We start from the raw sequence: 24631 nt of genomic DNA, 5'->3' as shown, positions 1-24631 counted from the left end.
GACTATTTGATAAATATGCAGATAGTCTGAAAGCTTTTACACACACACACACACACACACACACACACACACACACGGTAAATAAATTGGAATGAAGAGAGAGGTGAAAAATATTGATTTAGCTTTTCTTCCTCTAGAGAGAGTAACTATCCATTACTTTAACAAAATTACTGACCAAAAAGTTCTTTGAGTGTTTTCTGATGAACATATAAATCTTGTATCTAATTAAATTCTGTTCATGCCTAAAAGTTTGCACAAAAAGATTGACTGTAGTTTATGACTAACAAACAGAAGTTGTTCATAAAAGATGTGTGCTAGAACTTTTAACGTTCTTGTTCTCACCACTGAAATTTAACAATAATTTTAAAGTTTGTCTTCTTTCTTGGAAAGCTTTCTTCTAGTTGAAATGCCTTTTGTTTTCCTGGTTGTAGATTTCCATTTTGCTGGTTGTAGATAGGTAGTTAGGTAGTACTGATTGTTGAAAATTCCAGTAGTCTTTTTAAAATAGAAATTGATAAGCTGATTCTAAAATTTATGTGGAGATGCAAGGATATAGAATACCCAAAGTAATATTGGAAATGAACCGGCAGGAGGACTTACATTATCTGAATTTGAGGCTTAACGCTAAAGATTTTGTAATGAAGACAGTGTGACACTGGACAAAGGATGGATAGATGATGGATGGATGGATGGATGGATGGATGGATGGATTAATGGATAGATAGATATAGATCAGTGGTATACAGCGTCCAAAAATAGACCCACACGTTTATGGTCAAATTTGGCAAGGGTACCAAAGGACTTAGTTAGAAGGGAAAGTGTCAACAAACGGTGTTGGAAAAGTGTTTATCCACATGGGGATGAAGGGTACCGGAATACGCCATCCCAAAATACGCCACTTGGGACTAAGGATTGTTTTGAGCTAAAGGCAGTTGAGAACTAGCAAATTCAGGAAAACCTCTTTACCTCCCCCTAAGTGCCTAAAAATATAGATTTCACCCTTAAATAAAGAAAATACGCATTTATAAAGATGTGTCTGTGCCCTCAATCATCTGGCTACCTCCTTGAGTCTCACTTCTTTGTAAAACTCCCTTTCATGTGCTTACGCACATAAGTAATCAAACTGCTGTTTTTTGTTATGTCAGTCTGTCTTGTATTAGTTAGATTCATGGGCCCCAGCAATTGAACCTAGGAGGGTAGAGGGGAAAAGATTTTGCCTCCACTATGGAAAAAAAAAACTCACACCAAACACGAAAATTGACTTGAGATGAATCAACATCTAGACTTAAAAGCTAAAACAGAACAACTTCTAAAGGACAACATAGGAGAGTATGTTTGAAACTTAGCTTAGAGAGGACCATAAAAGAGCTGATAAATAGGGGTTCATCAAAAATAAAAACATCTCATCTTATCAGAAGATAACATCAAGAACGTAAACAAGCCACAGACTGAGAAAATGTGTGTAACACCTGTGCAAGCACACCTCGTTTTATTGCACTTCACTTTCTTGAGCTTCACAGATGTTGCTTTTTTTTTTCCTCCCTCAAACTGAAGGCAAGACCCTCCACCAGCAAAAAGATTGCAAGTTACTTTATTGCAGTACTTGCTTTATTTCAGTGGTCTGGAACTGAACCTACAATATCTCCAAGGTTATACTTGTATCTGACAAAGGGCTTGTATCCAGAATATATAAAGAATTCTTACAATGAAATAATCAAAAGAATGGAATAATCCAAGGAAGACAATTCAGTTTTTTAAATGGGCAAAAGAGTTGAATAGACACTTCACAAAATAAGGCATGTCACTAGCCAAGACAGAAGCATGAAAAAGGTGCTCAACTATTTTAGTCATCAGGGAAATGCAAAAGGAGATGCCACTACCCATTTCTTAGAAAGGCATTTTTAACTAGAAGCAATGTCACACTTTGGGGAGAATGAAGAACTCTCAGGCATTGCTGGTTGGTGTATAAAATAGTACAGCCACTCTGGAAAAGAGTTGGCAGCAATTTCACTCCTGTGTAATTATCCGAGAGAAATGAAAATGTAAGTCCACAAAAGTCACCTATTAGAATATTCTTGGCGGCTTTACTGATAACGGACCACAACTGGGAAAGCCCAGGTGCCCATCAGTAGCAGACTAGATAAACTGATATATTCGCACACTGGTACACTACTCATCAATAATAGGAACAACTACTGATAATGTGATGGCATATGATAAATCTCAGAAACATAAAAAGCCATGAACTCACAGGCACAATACACTTGATACTGTATGATTACATTTATATAAAATTGTAGAATAACTAAAACTACACTGACCAAAATTAGATCAGTTGTGGCTTCTGGATATGGGGGAAGGGCAAGAATGCTGTCTGAGAAGAGGAACAGGGGAACTCTGGGGGTTGATGGAAATGTTCTATCTCTTGATAGGGGTACAGGTTACATAGTGCAGTGATTTGTCAAAACCAATCAAACTGTAGACTTGAGATCTGTGCATTTCACTATGTATAAATTATAATATCACATTTAAAAATCTCACCCCCCAAAAATGCATTATTTTCCCATCCCTATTCTGATTCTCTTTCCTACTTTCCTTTAAGTATTGGACAGCTTAGTTCCATTACACATAACCTTTCAATAAATGTTAGTTCATTTTTTTCTTCCTATCGCACCCAATTTGAAGTCCTTTCTATCCCATGAGCTTGTTCTATAAACATGGGTTCAGGAGTTCCAGGTAGGAGGCAATTCATCAAGCATTTGCTGACTACTTGCTTTGTGTGGTGAAAATCCAGAGGAAGGGGTTAATTGTGTGAAGAGGCATTTCCTAAGGAGAATGGGTAGGATGTGGGAATTCTGGGAAAACCAGGATAAGGGGAATACAGAGGAGGCTCAACTGATTTACAGCTAGTGTAAAATTTGGAATCATACCAAGAAATCGGTAAATTAATTATTCTATTCAGGAAAGGATTATCCTCATCCTTAAACTAAACACAAACATTAACTGTTTCTACCTAAGACGTTTTTTCCTCTAAGTCTTGCACCTTAAAAAATTATTTGCGTCATAAAGGACCCAAGTGATATGTATATAAAATGAATGTACATCTGCACATAAATATTGAATTTATTTTAGAAAATATCACTTTGTAGTCTGTGATTCTAGCTGGCACTGCTGACACCATTAGTACAACACTGGCTTACTTTGTCTCTTTCTTTTTCCTCCAATCAGTTCGATAAAGGCTACTCTTACAATATCCGTCACAGCTTCGGGAAGGAAGGGAAGAGGACAGACTATACACCGTTCAGTTGCCTGAAGATTATTCTAACCAATCCTCCAAGCCAAGGGGATTATCATGGTAAGTGCTTCCACTTGGAATGTTTGTGAAGTACAGGAATGCAAGAGCTCTGGAGGAGACACTGAAACAGTGGAATGGCTTTTTGCATTACTGACAGGAACTAGTTTGCAGCTTATGTCCATCATCATTGTCAAGCCAGAGCTCCCTTACTCTTCTACTGATTTGTCTTATTACTGCACTGGGTCAGGCAAAAGAAATTCATTCTGTTGTGCTGTTTTGCTGGACCAGGCTCTTTAGTTCTCAATTTCCCCCTTCACTTTCTGTTGTCTGTCTTTTCTCATGTTCTGCAAGTGTTTACAAGACTGATACAAGCTCTTCAAAGCATTTTGAAATGGAATACCTCAAATTCTAGGACATCCATTAATTTTCAAAAGATTACTGAGGAAAAGTGTGTTTTATTCTGATTACTATCATCGGATTAACAAACACAGACTAAGTGAGGAATTTAAAATGTGGTATCAAACACCAATTAATTTGCTGAGTTGTAGGTTTAAAAACAATCTGTGTTAAACTATTTTCTGTAGATTTCTGAGTTCAACGGCTTTTTATAAATATTTCTCTGAGCATACCCTGGCGAGCTCCTCATTTGTCTGGTATGTCAGAGAATTATTTAATAGTCCATATTAGTAAATTTTCTAGATTGCCAAAGCTTACTTCAGTATATGTCAAAACTTTAGGTTTTGGCATCTTAAATGAAACTCTTAAAAATGAGCACATGCTTTTAGGCTGTTAAAGATAAAGTAATCACAAACAGAATTTTAAGAAAGATACTGTGTGTGTCCAGAACATTAGAAAATACCGGTACATTCATATTTAATAGATGAAAAGGTGGCCAGTCCTAGTGGTACTCACAGTAAGTGGTTTTGTCACTTGTGTCAGTCACTTCATGTACCTTTTAGAAATGCAGATTCTTAAACCCCACCCTCAGTTATATAAAATCAGATGTATTTGCAAGTTCTCTGGATGATTATGTTTTCTTAACTTTGAAAAGCACTGAGCAGATATTTCTGTTGAGAAAGCCTACAGCTTTTCTTAGCAAGCACATCAGGCAGGTTAACTTACTTTAGCTTAGCCAAGTAAAACTCCCAGGATTCTTCTGTCCATTTCTAGGTCCTAGCATTTGTCACTCATGTAGTTGATTTTTATTAGCTTAAATGCAGGATTTTTATGTTTCTTATTCCTGTTAAACTGTATCTTATTTATCCCAGTCCATTCTGTTTTATTTTGTTTTTAATTTAAACCATCAGTTAAAAAATATTATACTTAGCAAACACTAAGTGACCTCACATTATTTATTAGGCACATTTATCTACCCTTTTAAAAAAGATTAATAAACATTTTTTAAGAGCAGTTTTACGTTCACATCAAAATTTTGCAGAATTTACAGACTTCCCATATACTTGCTTCCCCCACACTTGCATAACCTTTCCCACTGTTGACATCCTGCACAAGAGAGGTTTGTTATATGTGAGCTGAGAAGAATGTGTAATCAACTATTGTTGGCTGTAGCTGTTTTATAGATACCAAGTATATCCAGTTGATTGGTTAGTGGTACAGTTGAGTTCAACTCTATTAATAATTGCTCATTTCCTGCCTGCTGGATCTGTCCATTTCTGATAGAGAGGTGTTGAAGTCTCTTATGGTGGATTCATCTAAATCTCCTGGCAGTTCTATCAATTTTTACCTTGTGTATGTTGATGCTCTGTTGTTAGGTGCATGTACATTAAGGACTGTTATCTCCTTGGAGTAGTCATCCCTTTATCATTATGCAATGTCCTAGATAAATGTCCTTGCTCTGAAACCTGCTATGTCTGAAACCAATATACCTTCTCCTGCTTTCTTTTGATTTATGTTAGCAAAGTATATCTTTCTCCATCCCTTAACTGTTAATCTATATGTGTTTTTACATTTAAAGTGGCTTTCTTCTACACAATATATAGTTGTGTCTTGTTTTTCAATTCACTCTGACGATGTCTGTTTTTAATTGGTATATTTAGACCGTTGATGTTTAAAGTAATTATTGATATAATTGGATTAATATCTGCCATATTTGTTACTGTTCTATTTTTTTCCCCTTATTATTTGTCCTCCACACTTTTTATGACTTTTGTGGTTTTGAATGAGCATTTTATATGATTCTCTTTTTTTATTTTCTTAGCATTCCATTATACTTCATTTTGTTACTTTTTTAAAGTGGTTTTATTTTAAGAGTTTTCACTACACATTTCTTACTAATCCAAGTCCTCTTTCAAATCACGCTATACTATATCATGGGTAGTGCAAGTACCTTATAATAATGAAATTTTAATTCCCTGTATCATTTTGCCATTCTTTTCATTTATGCATAAATATACACACACATAGATATGTAATTGAATACATTGTTCCTATTGTTTTGAATAAACTGATCAATTAAGAATAAGAAAAACAAAAGTTTTTATTTTACCTCTCCTTATTCTTTGATGTACTTTTCTTTAGGTAGATCTGCTTTTATCCTATATCATTTTCCTCTTTGAAGGACTTCTTTTAATATTTCTTGCAATGCACATCTACTGCATTCAGGTAATTGAGGCAATAAATTACCTCAATGTTTGCTTGTCTTAGAAAGTCTTTATTTCTCCACTCAAAGGACAATTTAGCAGGGTACAGAAATCTAGGTTTGCAAGGTTTTTTTCTCTCAACACTTTTATTTCACCCCACTCTCTTCTTGCTTTCATAGTCTCTGTAATGAGAATACATTAGATATAATTGTTATCTTTGCTCCTCTGTAAAGGTATTTATTATCTTTGGCTTCTTTCAAGACTTTTTTTCTTTATTTTTGATTCTATGACATATGGATATGATATGCCTAGGTGCATTTTTGTGTGTGTGTGGCATTTATTCTTCTCGGTGTTCTCTGACCTTCCTGGGTCTATGTTTTGGTGTCTGATGTTAATTTTAGGGAAATTCTCTGTCAGTATCGCTTCAAATATTGCTTCTATTCCTCTCTCTTTCTTCTTCTGGTTCTTCCATTATTCACATGTTACACCTTTCATAGTTGTTCTACAGTTCTTGGATTTTCTGTTGTTTTGTTTTCTTCATTCTTTTCTCTTTTTCAGTCTTTCAAGTTTCTATTGGCATATCCTCAAATTCAGAGTCTTTCCTCAGCCATGTTTACTAATAAGCCCATAAAGGCATTCATCATTTCTGTTACAATGCTTTTGATCTCTAGCATTTTTGTTTCACTCTTAGAGTATTCATCTCTCTGCTTATATTACATATCTGTTCTTGCATGTTGTCGACCTTTTCCATTAGAGCCCTTAGCATATTCATCATAGTTATTTTCAATTCCTGGTCTGATAACTCCAACATCCCTGTCATATCTAACTCTAGTTCTGGTGCTTGTTCAGACTCCTCAAGCAATATTTTTTGCCTTTTCCTATGCCTTGTAATTATTTGTTAAAAAACAGCCATGACATACTGGGTGAAAAGAACTCCTGTATATAGGCCTTTAGTTATGTGGTTGTAAGGTGAGGTCGAGGGAGGTGATCTGTAGTCCTATGATTAAGTCTCAGACTTGTTGTGAGCCTGTGGCCTTGGTCTATTAACTTCAATAGTGATTCTCAGTCATCTCCCTCCTGCTCCTTAGGTAGGACAGGATGGGTAGAGGAGGCTGTAGTTGGATATTTCCTTTCCCCAGGTGGGTTAGTTTCTGATAAGCCCCACCAGTTTAGGCTGGTAAAATAGTGCCTCCCAAGCTCAGGCCTTCTTAAGAACAGTTGCTCTAGAGTATTTAAAGATGGTTAATTTGCCCTCCTTCTGCCAGAAACATGTATGGATATCTCTTTGTTATTCACTGCAAGGATTGGGTAGAGATTCTGGAGGTTAAACTTACAGAAATGTGGTGTCCCCCTATAATTGGGTCTTCTTGGGAGTTTTTAACTCTTAGAATTGCCCACACTGAAAATCCAGCAATTTGCCTTGGTTTTCCTACCCCAGCACCAGCTCCTTCAGAGATTTCTGTTCTGGTAAGTTATGATTCTCTGTATCTGCCTCTCTCTTCAGTTTTGGGGGTAGTGAATTGCCTTGTGACCTCACTTCTTGGGTGGATCCAAGAATGGTTGCTCATTTTTCAGTTCTGCTTTTTATTTATTTGGATGGAGTGGGGACTTCTAAGTTCCTTACACACTGGACTGGAAGTCAGAAGTCTCTATCCTTTTATTTTTGTGTTATTTGCAACACTAAATGGTCTCCTAGGTTGACATTTCATTAAGCGGCACGGCCTGAAAGGTGTTGTTCAACCACTTATGAATCTATGTAGGTATAACTATATTTCAGACTATGTTTTTCCATCTCTTCCACAAATGTGTATTGGGAAGCTTTGTCGAATACTTAGCTGTATAATCAGTGTTAGCTGTTTACAAATTCTCTTCTGCAGTTATCTTGTTGATTCAACCCTTTCCAATTTTAAAGATCATTCTGTTTGATGTGGAAGATACAAACAAAGTAGGAGCTGCTGAGTGCTGTTTTCTTTCCATCATCTGCTAAAACAACACGAGCTTCTTAAGTAGTAGACTATTTCTTCTGTTTTCCTCTTACTGCTGAGCATAGCTTTAAAAGACTTTTTTGTGTGTGCGATACTTAGTACTTTGTCAATCTTCAGTTTCTTCCTGGCTTTGCCCTTTCTGACCTTTCATACAGGTACAGCCATTATTTCAAATATTAATATTATTTGGGTAACTCAGGCTCTATGTGTGTCCTTTAATAATTCTGGGCTTACTCCAGAATTCCATGTGCAGCCTCATCTCTTTCTCGTTGTGATCCTTCACAATTTATGAAGACTTTTTGAGGATGATAATGACAGCTCACACACTGAGTGCTTAGTGTCTTCCAGGAGCATGTCAGAGCTTCATGTTCCGTTCTCACAAGAGCTCAGTGAGTGATTATTTCCTTCACAGAAACTGAAGCTGAGTCAGCAAGATACAAAATTTGCCTGAGGTCTCCCAGCTAGTAGCAGTTAAACTGAGGTTCAAACTCAGGCAGTATAGCTCTTAACCATGTGCTACACAGCTTCTCCAGATATTTCCTTGTACTAAAAATTATTTCAACTTTAATCAGTAAATTGTATACTGTGAATACTGCAAATTTTATAATTTTCAGGTATCCAGTGTTATTATCATGGATATTTTTATTCATAGTTAAAATTTTTGGTAAACACATTTATTTGGCCTGTAGGCTCTTTTCCATTATTTTTGCCCCTACCAATGTCTTACTGATTTCATTAAAAATGCACAATTATTTCTAATTACTTATAGAGCTATCATTTGTATGACTGAAAAAATAATCTGGCTTCCAGTATTAAAGTATAAAATAGGTATTTTATATCATTGTTTCTTATTAAAATATCTAAATTTTTTAGATTTTGGCCTAATACAGCTTTTACATTTCAATTCCTTTCAGTTCTTATTTATGCAAATATTTTTAGTAATCCATCTTTTATTTTTTTCATGAAATAATATAGAAGTGACATGTATCTACTATTAATTGTTTTTCTTTGAAACGCTTTCTTATTTGCCCATTTCATTCCCATCCATGATTCATCTAAATGTATATCGATTCTACTTTGTGGGAAATAGGCATAGAATTTACATGTGAAAATGATTTTTATATGTCTTAGTTTGCACATTTTTATTTTTGTTTACACTATCTTCCTTGTATGCCTTTTATGTATTTTTTTAAACTAGAAAAAGTATATGTGAGATTGTATAAAGTTTTTAGATATTTTATGACTACTTTGTGATTGTCTTTGCTTGTTAGCAAGTAGTAAAATTAAAACTGTTTCCTCTTCCTAGTGAATAGGCATCTTAGCCTGAAAATGCTGTAATGTTTTATGTAACTCTTGAGCCTGTTAGTACCCTGATAACCATGCAGCTAAGTCGTCATTTAGATAAAGAGAGGTAAGCAGTTGCACCCATGGGCAATTAACTTTTTTATTAATAAGCTGTTAGACAATTAAGGGGAGCTTAGACAGTCTCTCGAGTGTGGTGTAGTAGTAAGTCCTGAGTCAATAACCTTGTTGGTGTGCTGGCTTGTTTTTTGTTGTCAGGGTGCCCCTTCCGTCACAGTGATCCAGAGCTGCTGAAGCAGAAGTTGCAGTCATACAAGATCTCTCCTGGAGGGATAGACCAGGTAGGTCAGGTACTGCTCTGCAACCTCAGTAATGAGGCGTCAGACGGTTCCTCTCAGTTTCATTTAATGTTCTTGCAGCGACACTGTGTATACTTGTCAGACCTCACACCAGACATCCTATCTTCTAGGTGAATTAAGCTAAAGCCTTGACTTTTCTGGTTTAGAGTCCTTGGAAATTCTGGTTCTTCCATCTGCTAGGCTGCGTTTTAATTTTTTCTTGGTAATAAAGGAAGCTGGAAACCTTTTTTTTCTCTCCATTTATTTTACTATCTCAGTTGAAGACCTTACATGTGTTTTTTTTTTTTTTTAATAGAGGAATGCATTGAACCTTATTAATGAAGCTAAAAATTAATGACATCTTATTTTATTTTGGGAAATTGTTTTCTATGCTGCATGTAGGTTAGAGCAGAAGATAATGTAGTGTGTACTGGCTAAGTGTTCTGATAAGCTTCAGTTGTTGCTGTGTTAATCTACACTTCTAATGATAGTTCATTAGGTCTAACAGTTTGTCAAAATACATTGTCTTATAAGCAATTTAGATTTTAAACATGTTCAAATGTAAAACTAAATATTAAAGAGCACATCTTCGAATAAATATGCTTTTTAAAAAACTTCATGACATCACAAAGATTGCTGTCTATAGTGTGTTTTGAGTTGATTTGGATTTTGAAGGAGTTCAAGAGGAACTTCTGCTTTCTTAATTTAAGAAGAACAGTATATAATTTAGAGCTGGAACATCTAAATCATTGTATATCTTTAAATAATTATTTTTACTTGAAGAAACTAATTGCTCTAGAAAATGCTAGTGCTTCCACTGTGTCCAGAGTTTAGATTGAGTTTAGTTCATTCACATCTTCTAGTTTTTCAAGTATTCTGGACCACACAGTGCTCAAGGTACTATTGGAGAATGCAAAGAAGAATCAGGTATAAATCCTGCTCCTACAGAACCAATCTGCAGGGTAACATATGCCAAGTATTTTGAGAGCAGTAGCAGTCCCCCCTCATCATGGGGATATGTTCCAAGCCCCCCCAACTCTCCCTAGTGGATGCCTGAAATTGCAGATAGTACCAAACCCTACAGTAAATACTGTTGTTTTTTTCCTGTACTTATATACTTCTGATAAACTTGATATTAGGCACAGTAGAAGATCAACAAAAGATCAACAACAATACCTAATACTAAAATAGAACAATTATAACGATCTGCTGTAATAAAAAAAGTTATGTGAATGTGGTCTCTCTCTCAAAATATCTTATTGTACTGTACTCACCCATTGTGTCATGATATGAGATGGTAAAATGCCTACATGAAGAGATGAAGTGACGTGAATGACACAGGCATAGCTTTGGGCTACTATTGACCATCTGACTACATTGTGGGTGGTTGGATGTCAGGAGCAGACTATGTTGATGGTCGGGGAAATTTAATATTTTCGGATCACAGTTGATTGTGGTAATTGAAATTGCAGATAATGGGGGGAGGGGGCTAGTGTACACATAGAATATCTTGGGTCTTCTGAGGAGGGAGGTACCACAGCCAGCAGGGGAGGCCATGGAACACTTTCCAGAAGAGATTCTCTTTGAGTTAGGTCTTGATGGGTGGTGGGGTGGGCATTAGGAAGAGAACATGCATGAAAAAAAGCAGTAAGTGAGTAAGATTATCAGGATTTCAGGTTTAAGATAATGGTGTCACCAATATATGAACACTAAGTAGGCAACGTAAAAGAAGTAGTTGGTTTAGGAGATTAGTTTTAGAGGTGGGGCATTCAGAATGCAGACAAAATGTGGAATTGTGTAGTGTGTTAGAGAAGTTAGAACTAGAGGGCTGATGTTCTTTCCAGTTAGAATTGTAGAAATGTGGGATTGGAAGGAACATTAGAAAGCCATTCTCTTTTATGGAGTCTTTTATGAATGTGACATGCCCATGGGTACACAGCTAGTAAGTCAGTGTTAGAACCAGAAATTGAAGCCAGGCTTTCTGACTCCATGATTATTTTTCTCAGTTCCAGGTTACTTCACAGCTAATTATCATGAGTTTTCTGTGGGAGAAAGGGAGAGCAAAATAATGGAGAGAGGAGGTCGGGAGTCAAAGCCATATTTCAAAATGGAATCTTGGCTGAAGCTTCCCTTTGTCAGCAGTAGAAGCAAGTGGAATCTGAAGACTGAATGGGATTGGGAGGAGAGGGAGAGGGAGGAAGTGCATCAGGGAAGTGAAGTATCACAAAAGTCAAGGAGGGAATTTTGAGAAGGTAGGGTCCACAAGAGTCCCTCATAGCTGAGAGACTTTGTAAAATGAGGACTGAGAAAAGGTGACTGGATATTCTGAGTGGGTTGCTCAACTTTGATTGGGTGAGAGGTGTCAGTGTAGTGGTGGAAACCAACATCACACTTACTTACAAGAGGAACGAATAGAAGACAGTGAATTGGATTTGCCGACCGTGAGTATAAGTGACCTTTTCAAAAAAGTGCTAGTGAAAGGGAATGGCCAAGAGATATTTGCTTAAGCATCATGGAAGGTGTATTTGTATATTTAAGGCTAGAGGAGACCTGAACCTGTTTGTAGGAAGAGAGGAAAAGAACCTATTGGAGAGGGTGGGCTTGATAAACATACAAAAAAAGATAATCCCTCTCTAACCATTGTTATGTTTCCTTTACCCATGACTATACTGTACATGCCTTTGCTTTTATACTTATTATAGCAGTTATGATTTTTTAACTAACTATTCATGTTTCCCACTAGTGTGTGTTTCCTGAAAGAAGGACTGGATTTTTATTTAACTTTCTGTCTCATAGTAATTCAGTGACTTGCCCTTGGTATTGCAGAAAAAATGTTGGAAAGGTAAGAGGACATATTTAGGTTTGAGGTGGATGCTACAGAGTGTGTGGTGCGGTACAGAGAGAAGCAAATTGGTACTCAATGACACAAGTGAAAACCTTATTGAAGAAAGGAGGAGATATATTTGGACAAAAACATAGTGACAGGAAAAGGCATATCCCTGAGCCAAGGTGCAGGAATATAGAGAAAAGCTTAGAGGTGGAGCAAAGGGAAGTTGATGGAGTGTATCAAGTGGCCTGACTCTTGTAAAGCAAAAGGATTAGGAATGGTAGTTTGGACATCAGAAAGGTGAGGAACTGTAGGTAACAATTTGATGGGGAATGTAGAAGAAAACATAGAGGCTTTTTCAGGAATTGTAAAGAATCACTTTTTTAAAAATACAGGCTATTAACGTGCCTATTGAGAAGATTATTTTAAATTAATAATAATAACTATGTTTATACATTCTTTGCTTTTGACTCCTTTGCATTCCTCCATTTACTCTTGATCCACGAGTAAATCCCTTACTTAGTTGAAGCTGGTTTAAAAGGGTAAAAATAATGGCAAAAACCGCAATTACTTTTGCACCAGCCTAATAATTTCCACATCATGCTTTGGACTCGCACTGTAACCTTTTATCTGAGATACACAGATGTATAGTGCATGTGGGCAAGTTGTAAATAATATTTTGCTTTCATCTGATGTCTTTATTGAGTGGTTCTCAGTAGAGTGAAGCCGCCGGGGGACTGTATTCTATAGGACAGAAAGTGGATGAATGAAAAATCCATGTAAAACATTTTGATAAATGCTTAGTTGCAGGTTGGCATAAGTATAAATAGATCTTTAAAATCGCCAAGTGTGTGAAAATGTTGAATGCAAGTCAAGAAAAACATCATTAAAATGCATATAAGGTAAAATTCGATGGAATTACTTTTATTTTAGAAAAAAAAATTACTTGAGAAAGATACCTTCAGCTATAAGAAATACTTAGATGTGAAATATCAGAATTTTGATGCTCAGAAGAGAGACCATTGTGACTGATAATCACATACTTTTTAAAAAAGGCATATTCATAGGATCACATTTCATCTTCCTCCTTGAGTGAGCTTGGTATTCAACTTAAGAAGACAGCAATTAAATAAAATAAAGCCCAAGAAAATGGGCAGTCCTGCATTTATTCCTCAGTCCTCCCCCCAAAAAGGAAAACATGGACGTCATTTCTCCAACAAAACATCAGAATTCTAAATGTTTGTACCCTAACAACATAGCTTAAAAATACATGAGGCAAATGCAGAGCGAACTGAAAAAAGAACTAGATAAATCCACAGTTATGTATTTGGAGACTTCAGCGCCTCTTTTTCAGTAATTAGCAGAACAAGCAGAAAAAATCAGTGAGGATATAGAAAACTTAACGCTGCCAGGAATCTTGATGGACCTGACACCTATAGAATATAATACTCAACGGCGGGTGAATACACATTTTTTTCATGTGTCCATAAAACATTAATCCAGCTAGATCATATTCAAGGGTCTTAAAAAATCTATTACAAATTTAAATGAATTAAAATTACCCAAAGTATGTTCTCTCAATATAACCAGCACAGTAAGTCAAGAAAAAGAGATAAAAGGCAGATTAGAAAGGAAGAAAACATTTCTCTATTCTCAGTGTGTTTATGGAAAAAAATACCTCAAAGAGTTTACCGAAATGCTATTAGAACTAATAGATTGCAGGATTCTAAATCAGTATATAAAAATCGATTATATTTCTTCCAAGGAAAAATTGGAAATTAGAATAATTTTAAAGTACCATATGCAATAATATTTAAAAAACTGGTTTTGAAATGTATTTAACACAATATGTGCAAGATCTTCATGCTGAAACACTGATAAAAGCAGTCAAAGAACAAAGTTGGAGGTACAACTACCTGGTTTCAAGATTTGCTGTAAAGCTACTGTAATCAAGATAGTATGGTATTAGGAAATGATAAACATAGAGATTAATTGGACAGGAGAGACCCACATTTATGTGGCCAACTGATTTTTACTTCCTAATTATCAGGAGAGACCCACATATATATGGCCAACTGATTTTTAAACAGAGGTGCCAGGGCAATTCAATAGGGGAAGAATAGCATTTTCAATAAGTATTTCTAGAATATTGAATGTCCATATGCAAAAAGAAGAAGGACCTAGACATATACCTCACTACCTTATATAAAAATTAATTCAAACTGGATTGTAGATCAGAATGTAAAGTGTAAATCTCCCAGAAGAGAACATGAAAATCTGAATGATTTTGGGTTTGGCATGTTCCATAAGAGAAACACTGATAAATTAGACTTTCTCTGAGTTAAAATTTTGTTCTGTAAATAGTGTTAAGGAAATGATAAATCATAGACTAAAATAAATATTTGCAAGTCATATATTTCAAAAAATACTTGTATCCAGAACAAATAGAGATGCAAAGAACTCTCAAAACTCAATAATAACAACAGTTTTTTAAATAGGTGAAAGGTTTGAACAGACATTTCATCAAGGAAAATATGTGAATGATAAACGCATGAAAAAATGTTCATTATTAGGTGTTAGGGAAATGCAACTTAAAATTACAGTGAATACCACTATATGCCAATTGCAATTGGTTTAATAAAGAAAAATCTGACAATACCAAATGCTAATTAGGATGTAGAATGACCGAAATTCTCATACATCGCTGGAGGAAATCCAAGTGGTAGAATCTCTTTGAAAAGCAGTTTGGCAGTTTCTTAGAAAGTTAAACTTACATAGACTGTGTGATCTAGTTATATAACTACTAGGTTTTTATACAATTGAAATAAAAGCATAGGCACACACAAAAGCCTGTACGTAAATGTTTATAGTGTCTGTATTCATACTTGCCCGAAGCCAGAAACAACCCAGTTGTCTTTTATTATGTGGTTGGATAAACAAATTGTAGTTTAGTCATACAATGGAATACTACTGAGCAATAAAAAGGAACAAACTATTGATACCCCCAAAAGCATGCATCATTCTTCATGCTAAGTGAAAAAAGCCATACTGTATTATTCCTCTTATGTAGTATTCTGGAAAAGACAAATCTAGGTATATTTTAGTGTATATTGTACCTTAATTTGTTTAATGGAAAAAAAAACAGGGTAGGTAGGAGGTAGCAAAATGAGCCAAATATTTGCTTTACATAGCAGAATTCAATAGATTAAGTTAATAAATAACTCAATGTATCAACATGTAATTTAGAATTAATATAGCCAAAAATGGAAATGGTTAAAAGTAATTGCCTCTTGGGAGCAGACCAAGGAAAAAATGTGATGTAAAAGCCATTTATATTAATTATTAGCCATGCTGTATACTTAAAATAATTTTTCCCTTCCACATACATGCATTACTTGATTAAAGTTTCAATTTCATGTTATATATATGAAGTTTAAATGGTTGTGTGCCAAATGGATAGGTGGTAATAGCAGTAGTAATAGATGATTGAGATTTTTGTGTGTGAGATTTTAAACTTCTATCCCTCTGTCCTCCCAGCACCTTCCATAGCTTCTGATACATGTTAAGTACTGTGAAGGGGCTGAGATTTTATCCTACTTTCAAGTTAAGAACTTAGCTGCCACAATTTCATGGATTCTGGCAGAGGGTTTAAAGATTCCAGAAATACTATAGTGTATCAGCATTTTCTTGCATTCATTCTCTAAGCCCCAGTTCCTACAGAGCAACATGAAGAAAGCCAGGTATGACCCACGTGTGCAGGGAGTTATGCTGGAGGAGAGAAACTCTTGAGTATAGAGAATCTGAATGTTTTCAAATGGACAATAAGCATTTCTACACTTTCAGTGGAAGGCACTGTATCTTCTAAGGCTGTTCATTACATAAACATCCTTGAAAAAGTGGTCTGGAGCAAAGACTGTTGTTTTCTCTGGTTGAAAAATATTCAGAATCTTGAGACCCCTGGAAAATGATCTCTCAACAGTGTATAGCATGTGACCAACGGATAAATAATATGTCTACAAGCTATATTGGCCAGTTTTTTTTATTGGCACCTTCCCTTTTCTCCTTCAAATATTGGTGTGTGTTTTAATCTCAATTTACTTTCATTAACATTTTTCTTTTTTTTTAAATTTCCATGAGGGTAATAATCCTTTCAGGGCTTTGTTAGTTTTTTTTCAGTTAAGGTATCTATTAATAGTTCCTGCCTAATTTAGATATCTTGTTTTCGTTTTTAGTTTTCATTTTGCTTTCAGCTTGTGCTGTAAAAACCCTGCAATTTTACGATGAAATATTAGTATTCTGAGATACAGAAATTTTAAGAATATGCACTCAAATTATTGATAATAAAAATCTATGAATGACCTTAAATACTTTCCTCTAAAGAGATTTTTTTTCTATTGTAAAGAGATACACATGAAAATTTCACATTGCAGTTTTTTGTTTTTGTTTTTTGCTTGCCCATAACAGTGTTCAGTGTTCTTTTTTAGTAGGAATGTTGTCTTTTTACTAACTAAATCACATATGGCACATCTTTAATTTTCACAGAGCCTAATCAATAAACAATAATAACTGTTGCCCACACACCAACATAAAATGTTCATTGTAATATCTGTATGCCATAGTGGTTAACATCTTTTGTTGTAATCTATGAATGCTTCTACTCAATAGTTTTTCTTTCTTAAATTGTATCTCATTTGATTGTTGTCACAATGTTACCCCTGTGTTTCAGATGAGAAAGCTGAGGTTTGTAAAAGATGAGTCTGCTGAAACAGCAAAGCTAACATGTAAGGCCAGGATCCATCCCTCGTCTGGCCCTGAAGCTCAGCTTCCTTTCACTGCACTGGTCTGCTTCTCTGTAGTATTTTTCTTTGCTTTCTTATTTTTCTGTTTTCACTTTAAAGTCATTTGAAATTCTTTTTGGTTTATTTCACGAAAAGCCATTACTGTGAGGTGAATAATGATTTTTATGTACCTAAATTTAGGAATATATTTAATGCATTATTTAAACACTGGCAAATAATATGAAATAAAGATGAGAATAACCCACAAAGTGTAGATTATAGGTGGTAACAGGGTTTCAAAAGACCTGGCTACTTTTTTTTTTAATTGAGGTGAAAAATTCACATAATGTCAAATGAACAATTTTAAAGCATACATTTCAATGCATTTAGTACATTCCCAGTGTTTCGAAACCACCACCTCTGTCAAGTTCCAAACACTCGTTACGCTAAAAGAAAATTCTGTACCCATTCAGCAGCCGCTCCCTAGGTCCTGGTAACCATAGTCTCTGTGGATTTGCCTTTCCTGGATATTTTGTATAAATAGAATCGTATCATATGTGACCTTTTGTGCTGACTTCCTTCATGTAGCATGTTTTCCAGATTCATCCATGTTGTAGAATGTATCAGTGCTTCTTCATTGAACCTTTTTATGACTGAATAATATTCCAGTGTATGCCTATACCATGTTTTGTTTATCCATTCATCTATTCGTGGATATTAAGTTGTTTCTACCTTTTGGCTATATGTTTTAGTAGGGCTGGTCTGAGTATTCATATACAAGTATTTGAGTACCTGCTTTTCAATTCTTTTGGGTATACACCTAAAAATAGAATTGTTGGAGTATAAGGTAATCTATGTTTAACATATTGAGGTATTGCCAGACTATTTTTATAAGTGCACTAATCACCCCCCAAAGGTCCACCTCCTAATATCTACACACTGGGGAGAAGGATTCAACATAGGAATTTTGAGGGAACACTAACATGCAATCTATAACAATGTGCAAATATTTTCTCCCATTCTCTAGGTTGTCTTAACACTTTTTTTCTTCCATAATGTCCTTTGATGGACAAGAGTCTTTAATTTTGATAAAATCCAATATCCTTTGTTACTTGTAATTTTGATGTCATATCCCAAAGGCCATTGCCAAAGGGAAAGTCCTTTTAATGAAGAAATCTTTCAAAATGGACAGTTTAAAAGACTTAAAAGTAAAACTCTGTCAAAAAGATTATGTGGCAAAGATAAATCTCAATGACTCCTTACTCAATGTTCATATAAATCTGAACTACCTAAAACTACAGTGATTTTCTTAGGGCAGGGACTTACCAATAGATGATGGTATTCAGTCTGTCTATTACTTCATGAACAGTAACTGCTTTTAAGAGCAGCTTTTGTGTCTGTTTCATCTCCAGGGCCATCTCTTCTGATTTATGAGAACAGTCCTTTGATTGCTGCACTTAGCTTGCCTTTCTTAGTGTTGTAGTTGAAAATGTGTACGTTGTTCTTGGTGAGTCTTAGAACTGCACTTAGGAAAAGATGGGAAGCTGAGCATTAGAATTGGTGCCAGGAGGATGTCGTTGTATTTTTGGCTTTGTCACAGGTTTCTGTGTGTGTCCTCCCTGTTTTTAATAGGATGATGATATATGGTCATTTGAACATTAATATTCAAGATGGTTCAAAGAAAAATCACTTTGAAAGTCAAATAACATACCATTGTTAGCTAAACTAAGTAAAGTTTACTTTTATTGAAATAGAAAAGGAGTCTTATAAGAAAATTTAGTATTCAATTTATATAATAGTTACATAGTTTTCTATAATTATTTGATTATTCATTACATGAGAAATTACTGGTATCTATAGAGGAATTTCATTCAGTAACACACGGTGCTGTCACTTATGACACAATAAAATTCAGCCTGTCTACCTATAGGTATTAGAGATTATATAAAAATATTAATATTCTCCTAGCTTAGTTCTATTTCATGATCAGTTTTATGGAGTATTCTCCCAGAGGCCCCCCCGCCCCTTCTTTTGGAGACGCAAATTTAAAGTATCCAGAAAAATTAAACAACTGACCTTACTTCATTAGACAAGTGTTTCAGATTCTTAGTCTACTTAGCGTTAAGCCATTTCAGACTTCTTGGTAGTTTACCATCAATTTACAATATATTTCTTGTTAGACAATGTTTCTATTACAAAATTTATATATGTCATTTAAAACGTATTTTATATATGTATATACGTACATATACCGTGTTTCCCCGAAAATAAGACCTAGCTGGACCATCAGCTCTAATGCGTCTTTTGGAACAAACATTAATATAGGACCTGGTATTATGTTATGTTATGTTATGTTATGTTATGTTATGTTATGTTATGTTATGTTATGTTATGTTATTTAAGACCGGGTCTTATACTATATTATATAAGACCCGGTCTTATTTTACTATAGTAAATAAGTAAAATAAGACCGGGTCTTATATTAATTTTTGCTCCAAAAGATGCATTAGAGCTGATGGTCCAGCTAGGTCTTATTTTCGGGGCAACACGGTATGTACATACATGTGTGTACATATATGTACCTGTGTGTATACATGTGTACATGTGTATGTGTACACATGCTCCTCTAGTCCTGGGACTAAACCTTTATGTGACAGATTTTAAGTTTTGCTTCTGTTTCCAATAGCATATCTGATACAATACATTTCTTTTTCTAAGTAAGGTCTTTGAAAATAACTATATTTTCACCATTTCCATAAAGATCATAGGGCATAGTGATTTTGAACTTGCTTGCATTTATATTAGGCACAATTATAATTAGTAAGTAAACATAGAGCTAAGATTTGGCAATACTCTTTTCCATATCTTTAAGCAGACTTTACCCATATATTGTCATCTGTCATCCTTCCCCCTTCTTTCCTTTTCTCTCCGATTCTTTTCTCCTTTCCCCCATTCCAAGTTCGCTTAGTTGTTGATGTTCCCTAAAAGCTTAAATCCAAATGTAAGTATTAATCTGTACTGAGGAATTCAGTGAAATTTTAAATTGTTTCTCAAGAATCATTTTTTTAGTATCTATTTTTAATGATTCAAAACCTTTATTCAAATATAGTAAGGTAAAAGACAAAGAGACATTGTCAGTGTTAGGGTTTCTATATTGTGATAAAAATCATAAGGAAGTAGTGTTATATGATTATTAAATTGGGTGTTATATACTTTCCAGAAAGCTTCACTTCTATTTAGTATTTAGCTGATTTGTAAGAACATTTCAGGGTTTATGAGTTGTGACATAGTACATTGTTTTTTAACTACAGAGGTTCACCGTTTTAATCAGATTCTCCAAGGCATCTCAAAGGCTTCTCAGAAATTTCTATAAGCATTCTTTTAAAAAAAAATTGTTTTTAATTGTGTTTGCACATGTGTGTGAAGGGCAGAATTCGAGAGCTGAAAATTAAGTAAAATAATTAGAATAGTATCTGATACATAGCAGATATATAAGGTTTATGTTATTATGGTCATTATTATTCTTCACCTCTTCCCATCCATCTCCTTGCAAAAACAAACATAGAAAGCAAAAAACAACTTGTGCTGTGTCACAGATCTAGTTTGCTGTGGTGGAGATTTGTGTGGAGGACCTTCATTGGGAAGTGCTCTCAGGATCAGGACCTGTTGGGGAGTGAAGTTGGCAAGATTGGGCAGGAGGAGAATTGCCCTTAGGCTGATCCCACAGGGCGCTCTGAAGCTAGGTGACCCTGCAGAGTTACCCCTAATTGGAGTGAGGGGTCTTGGCCTTGTACCCCTGCATCCGCCAGTCATCGGATGAGGCTGCTTCCAGGAAGGGAACATCACCATAAGCAAGATGGCTTTCTTCAGCCGAGGGGCACTTGGCGGCAAGCTGTCAGTCATTACACTCTGACCCTGGGGAGATGTGTGCCCTTATTCTGAGGTGGGCGCTGTGGACAGCGTGCCAGAGCCCACTGTACATGCCTCGAGGAACAGTGAATGGGACATGAGATGCTCAAGCCAGAAATCTGGTAAACAGTCAAGACTCTTTCCTGTCTCTGAATGTAGAAATCATTTCCTTCTTTTTTTCTCTGTATCTTCCATAGCTCAGGATGTAATATGTGACTTTAATTTCCAATTCCACTGTCTTCCCCAAAAGTCCTTCACACTGATACCAAAGTCATCTTTTACTTCTAATTTCTGCCCATTCCACATTTTGCTGTCAGGCTTTTGTGCCTGTTTTGCATCTTATGCCCCAAGTCTGCATTGTCCCTACTGCTTTCTTTATCTTGATCATTCTTATTCATTCATTATAATTTGGCTCAGTTGGGTCCTCCCCCTGAAAGCTGTTACTGAGCACTTCCCCTCCCTTCCCTCCCGCTTGTAAGTGTTTTTCTGTATTAGATCACTTATCACCTATTTTGGTGTTTATTTTCTTGTCCCTCCCTCTCCTCTGCCCGCCCCAGGCTGTGATTGTGGCCTTATCCTCCCTAAGAGAATAAATGTGATCTTTTATCTCTATAAATCCAGTCCCTAACCTTAGTACCTGGATTTCATTGTAGGAGCATAGTGAATGTTCTAGAATTTCTTTTCAGTTCTTTTTTACAGCTTCAGTTTCTTTGTTAAAGTAATACTTTTGTTCACTAATTTTATTCCTGAGCTCATTGAATGGTATTTCTGAGTTTTTTGGTATCTCATTGAATTTATTTATTTATTTATTTATTTATTTATTTATTTATTTTTAATATGTTTAGTGAAATAAGTCAAACAGAGAAAAACAAATACCATCTGATCTCACTTATGTGTGGAATCTAAAGAAAAGAATAAATGAATGAACTAATCAGAAATAGTCTCATTGAATTTTTTTAGAACTGTTATCTTGAATTCTCTGTCATTTAATTCACATTCTTCAGTGTCTTAGAGTTTCTTTTCTGGAGACTTCATTTTTTTTTCTGAGCTACCTTGTTACCTTGGTTATTCGTGATACCTTATGGATTATTTCTTTGCCTGAGCATTTGAGGAATTGAATTCATTCTTAGGTACTGACTTTTTTTGTTTTCCAGTAGATGGTGCTATAATACAAGTTTTTGTTTTCTCTTGCCTGCACTACTGGGACTTACAGGGTTTCTGCAGGGCGGTGTTGCCTCCACAATGTGAAAAATGTCCTATATTCCCTGAAGAGTTGGGTGTCCCCTCTGTGAACTGGTCGCCTTGGTCTCAGGGCACCACCCCATGATGGGATGTGGCAGGCTATGGGGTTCCAGGCCTACAAGGTCCCAACGCTGCTTGTTTGTAACCAGAGGCTGCCAGCCATGCAGAACTATCTGAGGTGTCCCAGCTGCATCTATTGGGTTCCTCTGTAATGTGTGTGGAAGTGTGTGTGGCCAATGGGAGGGGGATGCAGCACATCTGCAGCTATGTTTTTTCTACTGAGTTTAGCCATAATGGGTACCAGACATTCAGGCTGGAATGTTGCTTTTGCCTCTTAGTCCTCTCTGGGCAGCTGAGAGTGAGCTGTAACCAGGTAACTCCACTGCTACTGTGTCAGCTAGAGTCAGGCAAGCAATGGGGTGGAGGGAAGGGGAAGGTTCACATATCTGTGGTATCAAGCTTTTTTAAACCTTGTAGGAGAACTAAATTAAATTAGTAATTTTTCCCCTATGGTGCTATCTAGGAAAAAGAAAGAAATGGAAAGCAACGGTCTAATTGCAGAGTTTCTAGTAAAAGTGTTCTAAGACTGATTTAAACAGAAATAAGTTGTTTTGGTGAGGAAATATGTTTATTTTATTACTCAATGCACATTTACTGAGCACTCTACATGTCACCGAGTTTTCAGTATGTTCAAATCTGTAAGTAGAAAAAAGATGACTAAGAAACTGTTTTAGAGCTTTTAGCCTAGTGGAATAAAAAGGCATAATTAATTATAATAAAGTATGATAATTGCATTAATAAGAATATATTCTAAGTGCTAGTTGTAGATTCAGAGGAGAACAATTTGCCAAGGAGGGAGAGGTGTGACATCAGAAAATGTTTCATGTAGGAAGTGATATTTGAATTGGGTTTGAAAGTTGAGTAGGAGTTTCCCAAGTGGAGGGAAGTAAGGCTGACGGCACATAAGCACCAGCGTTCATTCATCATCGACAAATAATAATTGGGAGATGACTGTGTTCCAGCTACTATTCACGACGCTGGGGCTACAGTGACGAACAACACCCCTGCTCCATGGAGCTGATATTCCAGTGAGGGAGACAGACAACAAACAAGTGTGGTAAGAAAACTAGACAACATAAGGGAACAGAATGCGATCTGGGGGAGGCGAGCCTGTTTAGATAAGGTTGTCAGGGTGTGTTCTGAGGAACCCTAGTCCTAGGAGATCTGTGAAAACAGGTTCTGGGGACAACTTAGTTGAGGAATATCACCCCAGTAAGTCCTGCCATAAAGAAACTGAGGTAGTTCTGGATTAAACCAAATCAAACAATGCGTTAGAGAAGAAAAGCCACTGAGTCATCACTAGAATTTTGTGAGCTAAAGACACTGTGGGGGAAGCTGGACCAGAGTGTAAAGACTCCTGTGTCCTGTTGGTGCAGGAGCAGGGCCCAGGGCGGGTGACTGTGGCCTGGTGAGGACGGCCAGTTTGTGCCCCATGCATGGCTGGGAACTGGCAATGCCAGGATCAGATTTGGATTTGAGGAAAGTTACTGTGGTCGCCGTTTGGAAGCTGTCTTCAGTAGGGAAAGAATAAGGCTATAAGCTTTGTGATAAAAAAAAAAAGAGCATGGTGAGCGTCTGAACAATGGAGAGGAAAAGGTAGGTTTTTAAAGACATTTGGAGGTAGAACCAATTCAGTCAGATAACTAAGTTTATAGACAATGAAGAGTGAGTCAGAAACATTCTTGGCATATAATGTTTGAAATGAATGAAAATTCATTTTCCAGAGAGGGAGACTCGCCCCTGATCTGCCAGTAAATGAAGGTCACAGCAGAGTCATGAGGCAGCACAGGGTAAACTTTGGTGAGTGTGTGAGAAACAGAAGCAGAGTAATGTGTTTAAAAGTGTCCCAGACTCTGCTTCTCTCACATTTTCTCCCATCTTTGAAATAAAGGAAGGTTTAAAATGAAGTGGAATAAAATCAGTACGGTCTACTTTTGAAAGGTTGTGCTTTTGAGGACTAAACAAGACAAGCTTATGGCTTTTAAATAAGACAGAATATGACCTTGAATTGGAGACAGATTAACTGCACGTCTAATTGGTGAGTGCAGCACACCTCGCTGTACAGCACTCTGCTCGCTCACTGGAGCCAAGGACCAGCAGGTGGCTACGTTCTGCTGCCAGGTAATCACCAGGACCTCACTGGCAGGCGTTAAAGCAAAGGCAGAGAGGGATGTGCCTGGCAGGGAGTATTAGAGAGATTGGGAGAGAAGGAAGTGTGGCTCCAATGTAATCCCCATTTCTATGGTATATATGTATACATGTGTGTCTATTAAAATCTAGCATTCCCCACCAGCA

At 36.1% G+C, this 24631-nt stretch overlaps 1 protein-coding gene across 1 annotated transcript in view; it reads left to right on the top strand.

Moving 5' to 3' along the window:
• The window catches only part of PRIM2 (DNA primase subunit 2), a 182604-nt gene that overhangs the window by 138479 nt on the left and 19494 nt on the right, over nt 1-24631 (top strand). Inside the window, exons 11-12 of the mRNA XM_088795636.1 lie at nt 3229-3355; nt 9441-9523. Coding sequence (XP_088651762.1) covers nt 3229-3355; nt 9441-9523 — 210 coding nt within the window. The remainder of the gene's footprint in view (nt 1-3228; nt 3356-9440; nt 9524-24631) is intronic.

This window comes from Rhinolophus sinicus, chromosome 2 (assembly GCF_057876585.1).
Source record: "Rhinolophus sinicus isolate RSI-liver-muscle chromosome 2, RSI-T2T, whole genome shotgun sequence".
Lineage (NCBI taxonomy): Eukaryota > Metazoa > Chordata > Mammalia > Chiroptera > Rhinolophidae > Rhinolophus > Rhinolophus sinicus.
This window is presented reverse-complemented; position numbering and strand designations above follow the sequence as displayed.